We start from the raw sequence: 19806 nt of genomic DNA on the forward strand, positions 1-19806 counted from the left end.
GTTTATTAGGTGGAGTGTTCACCAGACCTGGCCCAGGGGGGGGGGGAAGGCCAATTGAGGCTTTTACACCTCTTTGGGACTGGAGATCCTGAACAGATTTTGTTCTCATCAGTAGTCCGACACTCCAAAATACGATATATTATTTTTTTCTCTACCACATCCCAACTCCAGTAGCTGAATTTCTGCCTAAATGTTTACTCTGAGTGATGTAGGATAACTGGAACAAGAGTGCGAACAAGATGGTACACAACAGCCTTCAAGAGGCCAAGAGGTGAAGAAAACAATCATGCCTGAGACTTACTCTGGATTATTGCATTGTCTCTCTGCAGCCTGAATGCCGGCCCCACAGGTCCGTGTGCAGTGTGACCATGCAGACCACGACCCCCAGGCGCCATTCACTGGGTCAGGGCTCTTGCCTACGGTTATGCACTCGCCTGATAAGCACCACTGAGCAATAAAGCAGCAAATGCAATGTGTCAGAAAATGCACACTCACACACATTGGCACTGATATACAAGAACAACACCCCTCCCTCCCTCGCTCCCTCCCTCCCAGTAACTTGCTGGTGTAATATAAGAGTGATCACCTTTCCTGGTTCCTGCCTGTATGATCCACTGGCATTTATTCAGAGGTTCACAGTCACAGGATTTTTTAAAAAGCAAAGCAGTGTGGTTAAGGGGAACAAAATCCTGACCTCAACCCATCTTGCAACACCCTGTTGTTCAAAGTATTTTTCTACCCAGCCTGGGTCATTTCTGGCATCAGAAGAGCTGGAAGACCAATTCCCACTCTTCTGCCAAAAGCACGAGGCTGCCCTGTTGCGTCTAGCTGGACCCTCAAATTGGGCCTCCCAGTTCATGCTGCTCCCAGTTCAGGAGGAGGGAGGGGTCAGGGAACAAGGATTCTCCACATAAGGGGCGAGAATCTTTGTCGGTAGATTTATTTTCTATCTCTATGTATTTCTATTTCTCTTTATTATTACGCTGCTAGACCAGTAGTCATATTACAAAATACATAAAAACATCTGGCATTAACAAGATAAAAAAATCATTGATAACTAAAATATTATAAAAGATAAAAACATTCCAGCTATAAGAATCATTCTGGTTTTAAAACTCACAAGCATTATCTCAAACAACTGAGACTATCTCTACCTAAGTTGCTCCGAATCCATCCAGGTCTTCCTTGTTTTGATAGCTCTCCAAGCAAATCTGGCCACAACAGAAGTTATTTCTGTGCTTTTGTCTGACAACATGTCTGTGATTGCCTCTGAGTTGGGCTTATTCTGTAGGGAAGGTATAAGTTCTCCCCTGAATTGATCGTATAGCCTACACTGGAGTAATACATGTTCAGAATTAAGTGTAATGGCCATGGTCATCTGACTAATTCTATCTCTATTTATCAAAACCTTGATCTGAACCTCAACACTGCCTATTGAGCAGTCTTCCCTGGCAGTCTTCAAGCAAAGGTTGGATACACACTTTTCTTGGATGCTTTAGGATGCTTAGGGCTGATCCTGCGTTGAGCAGGGGGTTGGACTAGATGGCCTGTATGGCCCCTTCCAACTCTATGATCCTACACAGAGCAGGGGGTTGGACTAGATGGCCTGTATGGCCCCTTCCAACTCTATGATCCTACACAGAGCAGGGGGTTGGACTAGATGGCCTGTATGGCCCCTTCCAACTCTATGATTCTATGATTCTATGATTCTATTGTTGGTAATGAAATCAGTAAGTCTGGACAAATCAGACGGGGATTCATACTTTCGGCACAACGTTTCTGCATCACCTTATTTTCCCCACATCTCGTTCCGTCGGCTGCGGCATCCAGTTTGGACCTGCAGGAGCCTTTCGCAGCACACCAAAGAGTCTGGCAAATATTCTGTAATAAACCAACGCGAAAAGAAGCAAAAATAGAACGCTACATGATAAACAAGATGTTGGTAAAGCGATAAATCTCGTCTTCGGTTTCAGACTAGACAGTAGGTGAGTGGTTTGGAAAAGAGAAGCAATGATGAACTTATAAACAGCCCAGAATTAATGTGGTGGAATCTCCGCAAGAGACATGGGGACCCTCTGGAGGAGCCTTTCCCGATTGTTCCACCACTGAGAAACCCCTGAAACATTCTTCAGACCTCAAGAAAACCCACAAGTGGTGCAATCGTGCAGAATATGGATAGGAAGCAGAGCTGTGTAAGCATCCACCTGGGGCCCCTCCCCTTCCCACCTCTCCAGGCCCATCATTGGCCATTTCAGGAGGGGCGGGGCAGGTCGACGACCATATATGGTCATATCACACAATACACGTTTAACCAATTTTTAAAATATATTAAAAATTAATTAAGTCCCACCCATTTGGGAAACCTTTCCAGGCCACCAAGAAGGAAACAGGAAACAAAAAAATATCCTTCTTGCCCAGCTATGAAATATTGTCCTCCAGGACGCAATTTGAGCACAAAGACCCACATAACCCGCATTCCATCGGCTGGGGAGATGAAGGTAAACATTTCACTTCCCCCTTGGCGCAGAAGAGGTGTCCTTGTGTTGTTGTTAGGTGCAAAGTCGTGTCCGACCCATCGTGACCCCATGGACAATGATCCTCCAGGCCTTCCTGTCCTCTACCATTCCCCGGAGTCCATTTAAGTTTGCACCTACTGCTTCAGTGACTCCATCCAGCCACCTCATTCTCTGTCGTCCCCTTCTTCTTTTGCCCTCAATCACCCCCAGCATTAGGCTCTTCTCCAGGGAGTCCTTCCTTCTCATGAGGTGGCCAAAGTATTTGAGTTTCATCTTCAGGATCTGGCCTTCTAAGGAGCAGTCTGGGCTGATCTCCTCTAGGACTGACTGGTTTGTTCGCCTTGCAGTCCAAGGGACTCGCAAGAGTCTTCTCCAGCACCAGAGTTCAAAATCTGTCCTTGTACCTTGCTGTAAATTTTGGTGTGAAATATAAAAAGTAAACTTTTTTTTTTTTGCAGAAGGAAAGTTTTGGCTGAGAATATGAGCTTCTCTCATAACTTTCCCCTCCCTTTCAGAGCTGTGAGTTCAGCTGACACAATTCTTACCTACTTTTATTAATTTATTTATTATATTTATATACCGCCCTCCCCGGGGGCTCATACTTGCTGCATGACTAAAATAGAAACGGCATGGGACTCATGCCTGCGGATAACTGAAGCAATAGAGTGAGTGACTACCTTGGTGATTAAGTTTCATGGCAGTCATTCTCCTGAAGGGCATATTGCTGCGGGTGTATATAATAAAAAGAGATTTTGCTTTTACACCTGATGCTCTTGAAAAAGACTGCCCTTTGCTTACAATGCAGGCTTCAGTCTTTATTCAGTTCCCTCACAATTCTCTCCGCTGAGCAGTTTCCAAATTTTGCCTCCTCAGTCAGGTAATTCTTCCCCCACACATCTGCCATGAAACTCCTGCACGTCTCCGAGGATTCTGGGATTATGGAAAGAAATAAATTAGATGTTTCTATAACTGGATGGTTGTCAGTGCACTGGGCTTAAAGTTTTGGCTTTTTTCTGCTGCTTTTTGCAGGGTAAGGGGTCCTGCGCTTCTACTTTTCTGCAGAGGAATTTTGAAATATAATGAGGGCTTACTCAAAAGTTTCAGCAAGCACTTTGAGATGTAGCTTTCCTTCCTCGTCTATCTCTTGCCAGAAAGCAGAGAACTGGGGACTGGTGTTCATGCTCTGGGGTCTACTCCTCTCCGTTCATAGGGTGTGGCAATAAAGTCAAAGATTTCTAGCATGCCTCTCATGAACGTAATGCAGTATGTGACCCAGAACTTTCCTAAAAGCATAGGTGCAGGAGTTACTTGGGGGGAGAGGATGAGGTAATGTAGATAGCATTCCCTTTAGACAAAGACTTAGAAAGTCATCAGCCTAGAACAATGAAGAAGAAGAAGAGTTGGGTCTTATATGCCACTTTTCTCTACCTGAAGGAGTCTCAAAGCGGCTTCCAATCGCCTTCCCATTCCTCTCCCCACAACAGACACCCTGTGGGGTGGGTGAGGCTGAGAGAGCCCTGATATTCCTGCTCGGTCAGAACAGTTTTATCAGTGCCATGGCGAGCCCAAGGTCACCCAGCTGGCTGCATGTGGGGGAGCGCAGAATCAAACCCGGCATGCCAGATTAGAAGTCCCCACTCCTAACCACTACACAAAAATGTTTTTGTGAGCTTTGATGATCAGGGAATATGGGAGATCACTGTGGTTTGAGGCACCAAATATCTCTTCTGTGAACACATGCACATGATGGAGGCATATACCCACTCATGTCAAGGTTGAATTCTGCCATCAAGGGTAAGGGCTCCTGGTGTGCAGAGTTTCTCGTCACTTGTAGGCACTGTTCTTCTGCCACATGGCCAAAGAAGGCCCTGGGCCATTTTGGGAATAAGCTAAGAGATGTCTCTGTAACAGGGGCTCCAGTTTGGGCTGGAACCTGCTTTCTGTATGCCTGGCCTAACGCTTTACCTGCTGAATACTGTGTCAAATAACCTGTTGCTCAACTGGCATTGCAAATGGGACCTATTTAGGAAGCAAGCCTCATCCCCCACTCAAATTTTCACATGTATGTGCTTGACTTGTCTGTAGATTAGATCAGCCTTTCTCAACTTTTTTGCCATTGAGACACCCCTGAAACATTCTTCAGGCTTCGAGAAACCCCAGAAGTGGCATGATCATGCGGAATATGGTTGGGAAGCAGAGCTGTGGACACGCCCACCCTGGGATCTTCCCCTTCCCACCCCCTCCAAGCCCATCATTGGCCATTTTTAGGAGGGGGCGGCAGGCTGACATGTCTATATGTGGGTCGTATCACCCGAATAATGTATATAATGTATACATTAATGTATACAATTCATTAACCCTTGCCCATTTGAGTAACCATTCAAAGTCCATCAAAACAACAACAACAACAACAACCATGGTTTCACAAAACCCTGGTTGAGGAAGCCTGAATTAGATGAATGGGAAGTTGACTATTTGGGGGTCATTCAAGGCAATTGGGGAACTTTGATAAACTGTGGTTTGAAGTAGCAAATATCCCTTTTCTGTTAGTAGTCCTATAGAGCTATGCATATGTGGATGATGTGTGGGAAAGAACCACACATGTAGAGGGAGTGCCTTTCATAGTTCTGCTATAGCCACATGGATGACTGAATAGGAAAGCCACTGAAAAATAAAATTTTAAAACAAGGTGACTTCTCATTCTGCACCTGTCAGATAATGCACCTTTAATGCACTTTAGAAACAGATCTTTTTGTTTCACACAGGAAAATCCAGCCGCAAACGCACATTAAAAGTGAACTATCCAACGTGTACGCAATGAGAAGCAGTTGCAGAAGGAATGTCAGGTGTCACCGGTACATGTACAGAGGAAGAGGTGCTGGCCTTGAATATACTTGTCTCACCCATGTGCACAGACGGCTTCTTAGGATTATAATCATGTTGCATTACATGTTCAGTGACCTCGTGGGAAGCATGGCAGCATTTTTACTCCAGAGCTGATTTCACAATCATTCAACCATTCAGGGGGGTAAAATTGTTTTTCATGTTTATTGTGAGTTTGTGGAATGCATACTTCAAACCTAGTTCCACGACAGCAGATTTGGGGCTGATTTTGTCTGGGTGAAATGAGGCTTTCGCCTACTGAACAGGAAAAAATAAGGTCAAAAGGTCGCTGGTTATCAAAAGCTTTACACATCAAACAAGTATGAGCCACCATGTTGGGAAAGGAGACAAAAGACATCCTGTCACAGTTATAACCTCGATGAAAAGTGACATGTGGTAGAACAGCGAAAGCGGATAATTAAAAATGGATTCTTTTCGTCTCTCCAGTTATAAAGACCTCGTTGTTTTGATTGGACAACCTTTTAATTCATGCTGCTTAGAAACCTGCTAGAGCCAGCGCTATGGTAAGCCCTATTAACAATAATAGTACATACAGGTGAAATAAAAAGAGAGCTGCACATGGGTTCACAGTGTGGGATGCTCCTTAAAAGATGCATGTGTCCATAGCATGCCAACATATGGTTTTCTGGTATCTCACCTTTACTTATTTTATTTATTATTAGACTTCTTGACCACTGCTTCCGGGCTGGTTGGCTTGCGGCGATTCGCAATCTTAACACAGCCCGTGGCGCTGCGGACTAAATAAAAGGGTAAGGGCTTGGGAGGTGGGATGTGTCCGTGATGAGGAAGGGTGCCGATTGGCCCCTTCCTCTGGACAGACTACTGGAGGGACCAATCGGCAGGTGCAAAGCGCCTGCCGATTGGTCCCTCCGAGTACCCGCTGGAGCAACTGCGAGCCACACGCAGCGCGGCTCGCAGTTGCTCCTCTCGCCGCATCAGGCCGCTCCGCGCAACTGCCGGGGGCTCCCATTCCTAGCGCCCGCTGTATTTATTTTACAGCGGGCTTGCTTACTAGTAAGATAATAAAACCTCAAACACAGTAAAAAAAAAACCCACTCCCACCCCTGTAGCCCCATTCGGCTCCACCAATTAACCTGGCTCCAAGCCTCAAGGTAGGTGTAGATGTTTAATATTTTTTATGTTTAAAGATGAAAACATTTGGTGGAGGGACCACACAGATCTTCCTTACCCTGGCCTCAACCCAATGCCTGGTGGAAGAGCTCCATCATACAGACCCTGCAGAACTGTGGTAGCTCCAGCAGGGCTCTCAGCTCTTCCAAGGAGCTCATTCTAGCAGTTCGGTGCCAGGACTGAAAAGGACCTTGCTCCTCCTATTAGCTTACTGGCCCATTTGCCTCCAGCTGCAATCTGGAGCCCAGCCCACAATTCCTCTTCCTCCTGTTGGGGAATAAAGCCCTGTAGTGGTACAAAAGTACCACTTTAATCTCAAACACAAGGTGCCTTTTTTGCTCTGCTCACTCACCTGCCCCAAAATATCACTAGTGCCTTTTCTCCGGGTCTTACAGAGGCAGTACAGCTTCCTCCTGCCTCAGACAATTGTCTAGGGCAGCTGTTTTCAAAATTTCAACTGGAGAGGACCCCCTAAAACAGGGGTAGTCAACCTGTGGTCCTCCAGATGTTCATGGACTACAATTCCCATGAGCCCCTGCCAGCAAACCCCTGCCCTAAAATACTGTTTAGGCTTCGAAGAACCCCATAAGTGATGCCAGCTGGCCACGCCTGCCTGCCATGCCTGCCTGCTACACCCCCTGGACGTGACATGTTACAGGAAGTGATGTCACCCATACACTCCCACCAGATGTGACCGGCATTAGGAAGGGCCAGTAGGATAAAATTAAAATCATAGAATCATAGAGTTGGAAGGGGCCATACAGACCATCTAGTCCAACCCCCTGCTCAACGCAGGATCAGCCCTAAGCATCCTAAAGCAAATGGATGCTTTAGGTCTGCTCAGCATAGGGCAGGGATTCCCAACCAGGGTTCTGGTTGTGCCAGAGCTACCCAGCAGTCATGTGGCCTTTCCCAGAAGTTTGGACAGCCGCTGACATCACTAGACATCACTGGAGCCCATCAACCCTGTAGCTCTATAATCCTAGTCTCTTTCCCCTCAATGGAAATAGTAAATGATCAATCAATTGATTAGCTGACTCTTCTTCTTCTTCTTCTTCTTCTTCTTCTTCTTCTTCTTCTTCTTCTTCTTCTTCTTCTTTTTCTTTTTCTTCTTCTTCTTCCCGCTGCTCCGATTTCCTCTGTTCTCCCACTCAACCTACTGTCCGCTACTCCAGTAATTTGTTTGTCTCCCCTGTCCATGTGTCGCCTGTAGCATCTATTCATTCCGAGCTACTGTGTGACTGCCCAGAGGAAAAGAGCACCCTGCCCTTTAGAAACGAAGACAGCCAGCCATTCTTTGTGAGTATGATAAATTACAATATTGGCAGCACCAGAGTTGAAAGTCTGCATCATAGGAAATAAATATGAAGCAAACATTGTCTCAGTTCTTATCTTCCAGAGATCTGGGAAAACACTAGACAATATCTTATTCTGCAGGCTCCAGGTAATGCTAAAGCTGAGGGTAGCAAGAGGATTCTGGGGGCTCGGCTACATTATTTGGAGGAAAATGCTTTATGGGAGTGAAGAAAAATTCCCTTTAATTCTGGTGGTGGGGGAACACTGTTTATCCCTTGGGGAGAGGAAGAACATTATGAGAGTGGGTGAAAGATCTGGACACTGGAAAAAACCACCTGCAGCCATATAGGATCTCTGAAAGCATGGCTGCCTGTTGGGAAGGGACATCACCCCTTCTCAACAAATCCGAATGTAGTGACATATTTTATTTGATGTGTAGGAGCTGGAGCGGGCTTTCTCAACCAGGGTTTTGTGAAATCCTGGGGTTTCTTGACGGCCTTGGAAGAGTTTCCCCAATGGTGGGAGTAAATTAATTTTTATATATTTTAAAAACTTGTTAATATTTATTGGGTGCTGAGACCATATATGATCATGTCGACCCACCCGACCAAAGTGGCTGATGATGGGCCTGGAGGGGGTGGGAAGGGGAAGGGGAAGGGCCTTGGGTGGGCGTGTCCACAGTTATGCTTCCCAACCCTATTGTGCCCAATTGTGTCACTTCTGGGGTTTCTCAGTGATAAAAAAAAGTTGAGAAAGACTGAGCTAGAGAATCGTAGCCCTGCAAGAAACTATGGAGAATTCAGAACTGATGCTTATTGCCTTTTATGCCTTTTGTCCTAACCAAGTTTGAATGTATGCTTTCTTTTAAAACCAACATGCAGTTTTGGCCTGTTCCCAGTGTCTTTGTGTTTCTTATTATCAGTTGATTTTTGGTTTATGGAATGCTACGTAAAGGTTGTAAGCATGGGGGTGAGTGTGGAGCAGCAAAATCAGTAAAATAACCACCCCCAGCATGGTTTTCATGCAAAGAAATGGCTGGAGATTGGCAGGGGCCATTCTGAGCCCATTGGGGCTCTCCTTTGTTTTAGAATCAGTTCCACACAGCTGCTGTGTGGGTGTAGAGAACGCATGAAATAGGTAACATATAGTCTGGCCCTGGGTGGAAAAGAGCAAGGGACCTTTGAATACATTATTTCTGTATAGAAGGAGAAGGAGGAGGAGAAGGAGGAGGAGGAGAAGAAGAAGAAGAAGAAGAAGAAGAAGAAGAGCTGTTGTTAATACCCAGCTTTTCATTATCCAAAGGAATCTCATAGCATCTTACAGTCACCAACCCTCTCCTCATGACAGGCACCCTGTGAGGTAGATGAGGCTGAGAGTGCCCTAAGAGAACTGTGACTGACTCAAGATCAACCAACTGGATTCATGTGGGGGAGGAACGGGGAATCAAACCCAGTTCTCCAGTCCACCAAACTGGCTCTCAAGGACTTACTACCTGGTTTTCTCTCCATCTCTTCCTCTCCCCTATGGGGAAAATTCCTGTTGGATCAGAGTGGATTTTGGCTAAGGTCTGATCATCTGCCCTGGGCCTGGGCTCATTTTGACCCTCAGCCCCTCATGAATATACACAAGAAGGTGGGAAGGGTAAAGGTGCCCTGCCCTTGTCTACTCAGATTGACAGCAGCTCCCCAAGGTCTCAGGCAAAGGTCTTCCACATCACCTGCTACCTGATCCTTTTAACTGGAGATGCCAGGGATTGAACCTGGAACCTTCTACATACCAAGCAGGTGCTCTACCATTCAGCCCAGCCCTTCCCTTCCCTGTAATTCAGCAGGGAACCCAGGAAGAGACTGTTCTTTGCAAGAGGGCAATAGCAGGTTTCTTTCTGGAGGAAGTCCTGGGTGGGCAGCAGCTATGTTCAAAATCTATGGCACACCCAAAGATGCAAAGAAATAAGTTTGCATAACTATTCATTTGAAGCCATTATTCATCTTCTTTACTTGGCTGGTCAATTAATTCACTGGCACGTTGCAGACAGGTGTACCTCTCAAAAGAAATCGCTGTGATTGCGCTTTGAGATTGCTTTATGTTTGGTCTCGATGTACCCACCATTATAGCAGGCAAAATGGATCCCCACCTCCCAAAGAAGACATCTGGATGGGTTGGTGCATTGCCAGCCAAATGCTCCCTCCAGTTTGCTTACACAGCTCTGGCATTCTCATATCTGCACGAGTTCAGCACACTTCAACTTCCCACTTGGGTGCAAAAGGGAGAATTCGCTGTCACGAAATACAAGATGGCAAAGAACGAGAGAACAAGAGTCGGACTTACATCTACTTGGTCACAGAAGGTCGCATTGGGCCCATATTGCAGCTGGCACTGATGGTGCACATCGTAGATCACCCCAGGGGCAATGAAGGGCGGCTTCAGGTCTTTCTTCTTGGGGGCATCGTCCAGGCAGGAGCCCCATCCCCGGCTGAGGGTGACACATAGGAATCATTGTTCAGAATTGCTGAATTGCTTTAGGATGCTTAGGGCTGATCCTGCGTTGAGCAGGGGGTTGGACGAGATGGCCTGTAGGGCCCCTTCCAACTCTAGGATTCTATGATTCTATGATAAACCTTCTGTTTGACATGTTCATTTCGATACTTGCAAGCAATGTTAATGGAGCAGCCTCACGCCACTTCGAGGAAAGTCAGAGCTGCCAATCACTTCCCCCACACCACATGCCAGCAGTGGGAGGACGGGACAGCAGGAAAACGGGGAGAGTAGAGGATGGCCTGCAGGACAGGCTGTCCGTGATTGGGGATATCGGGCTGTGTTCACAGGCGTACTTGAAGCGACTGTGCGTAGGAGGTGAAATCAGTGTTCTATTCAGGGCTGGTCCGGCACCAACTTGAACACCGTATCCTGTTTTGATCGCTCCGTTTTCAAAAAAGATCATCAACCAACGAAGATGATTCAGTGAATGACGACAATTAATGGTTTGAAATGCACGGCATATGAGGAGGAAGTCCAAGGATACTTAGCTTCCAGAGAAGAGAATTAGCAGTTTTGCAGAAAAATAGGCTGGGAACAAAATGTTATGAAGAACGCAGAACTACTGCTCAAAGCAGCAGTCCTGAACTGAGTTATCTCCAGGCTCCTTCTATAGGAGTGGTTCTCAACCCAGGGGTTACGACCTCTCGAGGGATCACTTGGCCTTTCCTGGGGGGCCAGCATTGTGCTGGCCTCTTCCACACCGCCTCAGAACCAAGGCAGCATGGAGGAGGCCAGTGTTATGCTTCCAGCTCCTCTGGCCACTGCCGACGCTCGGCAACCCCTGAGAATTCAAGATGGGTGAGAGAGAATGGTTCGGCACCCAAAAAACAATTAATTTCAGGAACTTGCTGCTGCCAGATGTGGTAATGATCGCCAGTTTAGATGGCTTTAAAAGGGAATTGGATCAATTCATAAAGAATCTTATACTCTTATGCCAGCTCTTGAAGTTCCAAAGGGCCTGGAAGATGATGCTCTTCCACCGGGCATTTGTTTGAGGCCCAGGCTGTACCTCAACTATCCATCTTGGACCCCTTGTCTACTCCCATTACGTGGGTTCTATTGGAGTATCCTCCCTTTTTGAGCCTTTTCAAACCTTTTTTGAGCCTGGTGCTTATGAAATACATCCTAATGTCTCGTTGGATCGTTTTGTCCAGAGCGAAGTGTGTTCAGAAGAATTTGTGAAGTTGGTTTTAATCAAATTTTAGTGTTTTTCGTGTTGTGTTTGTATTTTTCTTGTTGCATACCCCCCGGGACCAATTTTGGAGAGGGGCGGTTTAGAAATCTCAAATAAATAACATTTAAAAATCTCATTCTATACATATATTAAAGCAATATGATCAATTCCATCTCATATGCATTCCCAACCACAAATTCCCAGGCCTCAGCAGGGTAAAGAGCAGTAGGGGTGCTTTAAGAACTGTGATCTGAGACAGGAGAGCCCCTCCCTCCCTGAAAATTTACACGTATTGCTCCAGCGCAATCAGAGAGGGACAGAAGCCAGAACACTACTGGGGCCATTTGAGGAGTGGCCTAAGAACTTTTACCACTTTGTATCCCCATCTCAATTCCAGTGAGCTACAAAATGCACTCAACAACCATCTAACAGTAACAGTAACAAAATTCAATGTTGTTCCAGGTCTCTTAAAGGAATTTACTAGCACATGCAACAGTTTAGGGTTGCCTGGTCATGTTTGGCAACCAAGCATGAGCTTGGGGGTTGGGACAGGGGAGCAGCACATGCACCATGACATCACTTCCTGGAAAACGGAAGTGACATCATCACACTGGAAACTCGGTGGTAAAATGATAGAGCTTCCAGTGCTTCCTAGAGCTGTGTGACATAATTTCTTTCTTCTTCTTCTTTTTGATCCCCCTGAAATGATACCACACCATGTGAGTTTTTATTTTGCTGGGTGAAGTCTGGGCAGTCCTGGTCTTCTGTTGCTCCCCAACCATATAAATTTGCTATTAAGATAATCCAACTGAATCTTAGGAATGACAGCACACAAGGTAACTCAGCTTCTGCTCTCTGTTTTGCTCTGCATGATAATCATCGGTTATGCCTGGCTTAAGTGCTGAATGGTGATTAAAAGAAAGAAGGGAAAAAAACATTCTTAGAAGAAAAAGAAGAAGAAGAAGAAGAAGAGTTGGTTCTTATATGCCGCTTTTTCCTACCTGAAGGAGGCTCAAAGCGGTTTACAGTCGCCTTCCCTTCCCTCTCCCCACAACAGACACCCTGTGGGGTGGGTGAGGCTGAGAGAGCCCAGATATCACTGCTCGGTCAGAACAGTTTTATCAGTGCTGTGGCAAGCCCAAGGTCACCCAGCTGGCTGCATGTGGGGGAGCGCAGAATCGAACCTAGCATACCAGATTAGAAGTCCGCACTCCTAACCACTACACCAAACTGGCTCTCTAAAGTAGCCCTTTGTCCCTGTCTCAGAACTGTCATCTTCACTTACTCGAGGAACCTTGTGATGTATTCCCTGCTGCATCGTGACCAAGTGAGTGGCGAAGGGTCATACTGTAGCTGCCGGGACATGATGTACGGGTGTCTTCCCACAGACTCGCAGTCATTCTCCTTTCCATCATGCTGGATGCCAAAACTAGGAGATAAATGAGCATTGATATGAGTGTCAACTTTGGCTAATACAGGGGCCCACCACTAACTGGTTAGTGCTCCATTCAGACATCACAGCAAACAGAAGTTTGTACACAATGATCAAGGTGCTGTGCGAATGTTCTCCCCTCCCTCTTCCCCTACATCCCGCCGACTTCCAGATTCATAAAGCCTTGAATCGCATTCCAGTTCCCCATGATGTCTGAGCTCCCAGGGCAACTCTGCATCCTCCTTGGACACCAGGAATCTCAACTGGGATTAAACTGTATTTGATTGCATGGGAACTGGAACTTGATTCAAAGCACCCTAGACCTCAAAACCACATGGAAGAGTAGTAGGTGGCAGGAGAAAGAGGAGCACGTGAGCATGGGAACAAGCTATAAAGGCTTTGCTTGTTGCAGTGCTTGAATGTGGCTGGTGTGATCCACATGCATTCAACCATACCTGTGTCCAAGTTCATGGGCAATCGTGAATGCCAAAGGTAAGCCCGAGTCTTCATTGATATTGCAGCTCCGGTGAGGCTGGCACATTCCAGAGAGATGCGACAAGCCTAAGGTTTCACATGGACGGTTCATGCCGGCGCAAATGTCTTTTCTGTGATTAGATCAAAAGCCATGAGGTTAAAAGAGCTTTAATCACCTCAGATCTCACCCTTTTCTGGCTGGCCAGTCCTTGTGTGGGGGGAACCTAAAGAGAAAAGTGGTACGGGCCCCCTGGTCACATGACTGATGGATGGATGGATTTCACGTATAATCTGTCTTTCTCCATTGGACAGAATTTTTTAAACTGAAGGCTATCCTTGACTGAAGGCTACCCTTGGGGGGCGCACATCACAGGTGCATGGTGGACAAAAGAGCATCCGCTCCTAGCAGACAAAGTTTTATGGCTATTCATCCCATAAATGTCTGGGCTCTTCAGTGATAGAGTGGTCTCACTGCTGATAAGCAGGATGGGACCAGACCATATTGAGAGAAGAGACCTCTGGGGAACTCCTAGGACTTTTGAGTTTTGTCTTTCTCAACTTTTATCAACTTTTTAAAACCCCTGAAACATTCTTCATGCTTCGAGAAACCCCAGAAGGGGCATGGCTGTGCAGAATATGGTTGGGAAGCATAGCTGTGAACACGCCCACCTGGGGCCCCTCCCCATCCTTCCAGGGCTATCATTGGCTATTGGGGAGGTCATATATATGACCATTTATGGTCATATCACCTGATAAATCTTTAACAAAATTATAAAATAGACAAAAAATCAATCAGCTCCCACTTGTTCAGGAAACCCCACCAGGGCCATCAAAAAAACCCATGGTTTCACGATACGCGCGTTGAAAAAGTCTGGTAATTAGATAAACAAGAAACATGGATCTTGCTTTAGCTTTCATGGCACTTCCAACTAAAAAAAATTAGTTCAGTAATAGCCAACCACCTTAAAGCTCAACATATCTGGAGTCGCACATTGGCAATGGACAATGGACATGGCTTGAAATTGCTCAGAAAAGCAACAGATAATTTTTTTAAAACTTTGCTGTTTTTTAACTAGGTGGTTTAACTTGAAGTTGTGGCGCAGAGTGGTAAGGCAGTAGTCATGCAGTCTGAAAGCTCTGCCCATGAGGCTGGGAATTCGATCCCAGCAGCCGGCTCAAGGTTGACTCAGCCTTCCATCCTTCCGAGGTGGGTAAAATGAGTACCCAGCTTGCTGGGGGGTGAACGGTAATGACTGGGGAAGGCACTGGCAAACCACCCCATATTGAGCCTGCCATGAAAACGCTAGAGGGCGTCACCCCAAGGGTCAGACATGACCCGGTGCTTTATGCATTGCAGGAATATTTTGCCAAACTTACATTGCCTCTGAGTTAAGGCTATTGCACATTATCTTGTCCTGAGACCAGAGAGTTAAATACGAAATTACATTACATATTACTAATATCATATTACAGTCACATTGTCCCAAATAAAATAAAAAGAAGAGGGAATTGTAAGGAATGTGGATATGAGAGTTGAATGAGGTTAGCATTCATAGTGAGATAAAAAAAACCTATGTCCTTGTTGAGCCCAAGGTATGCCATTGATTTGAGTGTTGTAATAACCTGCATTTCTGCAATCTCCCTTTCTAGTCTGTTTTTGAAGTTCCTTCGCAATCAAGCAGCTATTTTGAGGTCCTTTATTGTAAGTCCTGGAAGGTTGAAGTGTTCCCCTACAGGTTTTTCAGTCCTGTGGTTTCTGATGTCAGCCTTATGTCCATTAATTAATGCTTGAATTGAGCTTCCCCAGAGTGACTTTGGACTCAGAGGAAACACTGTACAGGCCTCACTCATAGTCACACTTGCTCTTGTCCTTTTGAGGATACCCAGAAGCAACATGAATGCCTCTGCATGCCCTATTACTTTGACCAAACTTTCCCCACTGTGTGCCTGTTCCTTTTGTTCTTAGAGCCTAGTTTGGATGTGGGCTAGTTAGAGGTAACTTTTCCATTCTGCTCTTTGTTTTTTTTTTAAACCCTAAATGTGTTCAGATGCCGAAACAAAACTCCCAGAATTAGAACAAACCACACACATGGCAGCATCTAAAAAATCTTGGCAGACTGAATCACAGATTCCTGATCATTATGGCCCTATTCAGAAACATGCAATTATCGTTAACAAACGCCGTTGTTGGAAAAGTCACAAGCAATAAAGCCCTGTGATTTTGTCGCAAAGAGACAGTAACATTCACGACCAATAATATTTGGTTTTCTGTTTGTTCTCTTTGGAAGGGAGTTCGTGGAAAGGTTTTTAAAAAGCTGTTTCTAAAAAGGTCTGCGTTGCGTTTGGAACAATAGATCAGGGCCTGACTCACAAAACGCTTCTCGGTGTACAGCAGTGTGATTATCGTTATGAACGGCCTGTTACGTGAATCGTTTGTTATTATAATAAGGAACGCCACTAAACAAAGGAGTCCACGCTGAGTGACAATGCTACCCTTTCCTCTTCTGGTTGCATTGCTGCGGATAAGATCCGGTCAAGAGGTTACATTTAGGGCACGTCAGAAAGGGGACGCAATTAATCATTGAATGCGCTGCTGTATTTCGACTGCTGCATAGGGTTGCCAGCTTTGGGTTGGGAAATACCTGGAGACTTTGGGGGTGGAGCTGGGAGCGGCAGGATTTGGGACAGGAAGAGACGTCAGTGGAGTATATTGCTATGGAGTCTCCCTGCTTCAAAGCTGCCATTTTCTCCAGGGGAACTGATCTCTGTTTCCTGGAGATGAGCTATAAATCCAGGGGAACTTGTTTCACTTGGGACTGGCATCCTGACTGCTGCAGCAAGCTTCATGCTGCTGACTCACGTTCAGCCTGTGATGGGGAGAGAAGCTACTTTTGTTATTGCTCCTTGTTCTCTTTTCCCCACCATGATCTGTTCATCCTTTTCCCAAGAAGGTCAGGGTGGCTTCTCTTCTTGGAATCAGCCACCTAAGAAGGTGGTAAGCTCTCCCTCAATGGCAGACCTCAAGCAGTGGCTGGACAGATCCTTATCCTGGATGCTTGAGGCTGATCCTGCATTGAGCAGGGGGTTGGACTAGGTGGCCTTCATAGCCCCTTCCAACTCGACGGTTCTATGTTTCTTCTCTATTTCCTTACCGGGTAGATGAGGTTGACAAGAGTGCCTGACTTAAGGTCACCCAGAAAGCGAAACTCAGGTTTCCCAAATCCTTCTCTAGTACTTTTTGCTCTGGCGGCCAGGAAGATCTGAATTAAAGTGCTTTTAATGAGAGCCACCAAGAGCCTCTTGTGGCGCAGAGTGGTAAGGCAGCGACATGCTGTCTGAAGCTATCTGCCCATGAGGTTGGGAGTTCAATCCCAGCAGCCGGCTCAAGGTTGACTCAGCCTTCCATCCTTCCGAGGTCGGTAAAATGAGTACCCGGCTTGCTGGGGGGTAAACGGTAATGACTGGGGAAGGCACTGGCAAACCACCCCGTATTGAGTCTGCCATGAAAACACTAGAGGGCGTCACCCCAAGGGTCAGGTATGACTCGGTGCTTGCACAGGGGATACCTTTACCTTTACCTTTTTAATGAGAGCCACCAGTCTATAATGTTGATCTTATAGATCTTTCTCCAACACATTCTGTTTAAGTCTGTTGATTTTTATATATATTACTAGATTTAAAGCCAATTGTTTACTGGAATACAATGGGCGCTAGGATGGGCGCTGCTGGCCCCGGCGGCCTTGCAGGCCTCCTGGTGGCCCCCCTGCCATGCTGGCCCCGCCGCCTCCCCACCGAGGGCCCGGGTTTGGCACGGTGAAAGAAGCAAACCCTGCTCCTGTCACTGTGCCAAAGCCTTTCCCCCTCCATCCTCCCCTCCCCCTCCCCCTCCCCCCTCCCGTCCGAGATATTGGCTTCGGCGCTGCAAGAGGAGCAGACCTGCCGCGTCAGGCCTGCTACTCTCTCTGAGCCAAAGCCTCCCCCCTCTCCCTCCCCCCAGCTTTGGGGCCTGCTCCTTTCGCAGCACCGAAGCCTTTCCACCACCCCCTTCCCCCTGAGGTCCCGGCTTCGGCGCCGGGAAAGGAGCAGGGCTGCCACATCTTTGACGGGACAAGTCCGGGACAGGCCAAGGGGCCAATTGGAAGCCACGTGCTGCGGGGCTCCCGATTTGCCCCTTGGCCCTGGACTGACACTCGGAGGGGCCAATCAGGAGCCGCTTTGCGGCTCCTGATTTGCCCCTTCAAGTTTTTAACCTGGACTCACCCCACCCCTTTGTCCTCCCACAAGGCCCTCACTGCATTATTCTTACTGCTCCCACGGAGCAGTTTACAGATGCTGAGAAATGCTCTATTTTACTCTTATACTCTTGTTGATTCGTTTTCATTTCGTAAAGGCCTTTGGCGATATATAGTAACTATAATACTGATACACATAGATACTCTTTAATCACTACACAATGCTGGCCGCCCCAAGCCACTTTTTATCCTACTGGGGAAAATATATGGATAATTGGATTTCATTCTCCAAAAGAGGTAAAAGATGTTTGTGTTGGAGATACTGGGCAGGAAAATGGCACGAGGGCAAGGAGTCAAAAAAGCCTTTTCCCTTGAGGCCCAAACATTTCTCCGTTCCAACCACAGTCCCAGCAGCTGCATTCTATCTGCGGGGAAAAACGTACGGAAAACTAATTACAGAACTACGCATAATGTGTAATTTCACCATCATTTATGCAAATTGGAAACTAGATTGCATTTGCATCATTGGCCTGAGCACAGCACCACAGAACATGGAGAGTAGCTTTTAGCGACATTCTTTTCAGAATATTTATTAGGCATTCGGTACAGATACTAAATAATCTAAAATAACACCAATGCGCATGTCAGAAAGCATAAAGCTTTTTCTGGACAGTTGGTCGATTCTCCTGAAATTTTGCCCTGAATATCCTCAGTATGTTATCCCTGCAGGTTAACAAATATAATGCCCCAATATTTAAGGGAAATTTCACACTTATGCAGCTTGTGGTCCACACACATGCTCAATGAGCACTGTGCATGCTCAGTTGCCAAAAGAGAATGCATATCGCCTTTTTTTCTGTTCTTGCGGTCTGCAAGCCCTGTAAGTATGAAGACTGCCTAACAATCACCGTGTGAAGCCCCCCCCCCCACCATACACTGCTGGGGGGACCTGGAACCACAGGCTCCAAAGCACTAGCTACTAGGATAAACTGTTTCTGCCCCTAAGCATGCTGAATGTGCAAGGTGTTGCATACTGACATCCTTGAAAAAAGATCAGACAGACTGAGGACCGAAGGAAACTGAATAGCTTGACAAAATGAGCCAGGAAACTGACTTAAGGTAACCCAGATTATGTATTGAGGCTAAAGAATTGAGGCTTTTGAGCTCTGGTGCTGAGCTTCAGGAGACCTCAGAGCAGGATGATACATGTCAAGGGATGTGTGTCTTTCCCAATTAGGTTACTGTGTGTAGAAGAAGAAGAGTTGGTTTTTATACTCTGCTTTTTTGCTGCCCAAAGGAGTCTCAAAGTGGTGTACAGTCACCTTCCTTTCCTCTCCCCACAACAAGCAGCCTGTGAAATAGGTGGGGCTGAGAGAGCTCTGACAGAACTGCTCCGTGAAAACTATCAGGGCTGACAAGTCCAAGATCACCCAGCTGGCTGCATGTGGAAGAGCAGGAAATCAAACCTGTTCGCCAGGTTAGAAGCCACTGCTCTTAACCACTACAACACACTGGTGTGTGTCAAGTGTCATCAAGCTGCTTCCAACTTATGGTGACCCAAAGGATTCATGACCACCACTGTCACCAGCCTTGCTTCGGTCTCGCAAACTGAAGGTCATGTGGCTTCTTCTACTGAATCCACCCATCTCAAGTTGGGCCTTCTTCTTTCCTTGCTGCCTTCAACTTTTCCTATCATGATTGTCTTTCCACTGATTCCTGACTTCACATAAAGTGACAAGGTTATGGTAGCCTCAGTTTGCTTATTCTAGTTTCTACGGGAGAGGAGAGTTCAGGCTTGATCTGATCTAGAGCCCACAAACTGGGTTCCACATAGTGAACGGTTGTTGCTAACGATCCCTTTGCTCATTACACAATCCCTTTGCTCATTGTTAATATTTGGTCTGTCCTGAAAACATCCTCTAACACAGTGGTCCCCAACCCCTGGTCTGGAGACCGGGACCGGTCCGTGGATCAGTCGGTATCAGGCCATGGCTCCTCCTCATCCTCCTCCCCAGCTGCTGCCTCGGGGGCTGCCCTGCCACTCTGCCGCCGGCTCACCTTTGGTGCTCTCCGGCAGCCGCCATGGCTGGGGCTCCCCCTCAGCATGAC

At 46.6% G+C, this 19806-nt stretch overlaps 1 protein-coding gene and 1 long non-coding RNA gene across 5 annotated transcripts in view; one reads left to right on the forward strand and one right to left on the reverse strand.

Moving 5' to 3' along the window:
• Positions 1 to 19806, reverse strand: part of ADAMTS12 (ADAM metallopeptidase with thrombospondin type 1 motif 12) — a 164900-nt gene that overhangs the window by 49924 nt on the left and 95170 nt on the right. For both annotated transcript variants that reach the window (XR_013233003.1, XM_077346955.1), the window contains exons 7-11: positions 13447 to 13596; positions 12845 to 12988; positions 10176 to 10320; positions 1789 to 1881; positions 302 to 447 (exon numbers count right to left, since the gene is read on the reverse strand). Coding sequence is in view for 1 of the 2 variants with exons in the window: in XM_077346955.1 (XP_077203070.1) it covers positions 302 to 447; positions 1789 to 1881; positions 10176 to 10320; positions 12845 to 12988; positions 13447 to 13596 (678 nt within the window). In the remaining variant the exon portion in view is untranslated. The remainder of the gene's footprint in view (positions 1 to 301; positions 448 to 1788; positions 1882 to 10175; positions 10321 to 12844; positions 12989 to 13446; positions 13597 to 19806) is intronic.
• The window catches only part of LOC143842160 (uncharacterized), a 55126-nt gene that overhangs the window by 28685 nt on the left and 6635 nt on the right, over positions 1 to 19806 (forward strand). The window contains exon 3 of one of the 3 annotated variants that reach the window (XR_013233005.1): positions 7765 to 7850. The exons of 1 other annotated variant lie outside the window; for it this stretch is intronic. This is a non-coding gene — a long non-coding RNA (uncharacterized LOC143842160). Of the gene's footprint in view, positions 1 to 5281; positions 5715 to 7764; positions 7851 to 19806 lie in introns of those variants that run through there. One more of the 3 variants, XR_013233007.1, reaches the window with a different exon arrangement.

Source organism: Paroedura picta, chromosome 7 (assembly GCF_049243985.1).
Source record: "Paroedura picta isolate Pp20150507F chromosome 7, Ppicta_v3.0, whole genome shotgun sequence".
In the NCBI taxonomy this organism is placed as follows: domain Eukaryota; kingdom Metazoa; phylum Chordata; class Lepidosauria; order Squamata; family Gekkonidae; genus Paroedura; species Paroedura picta.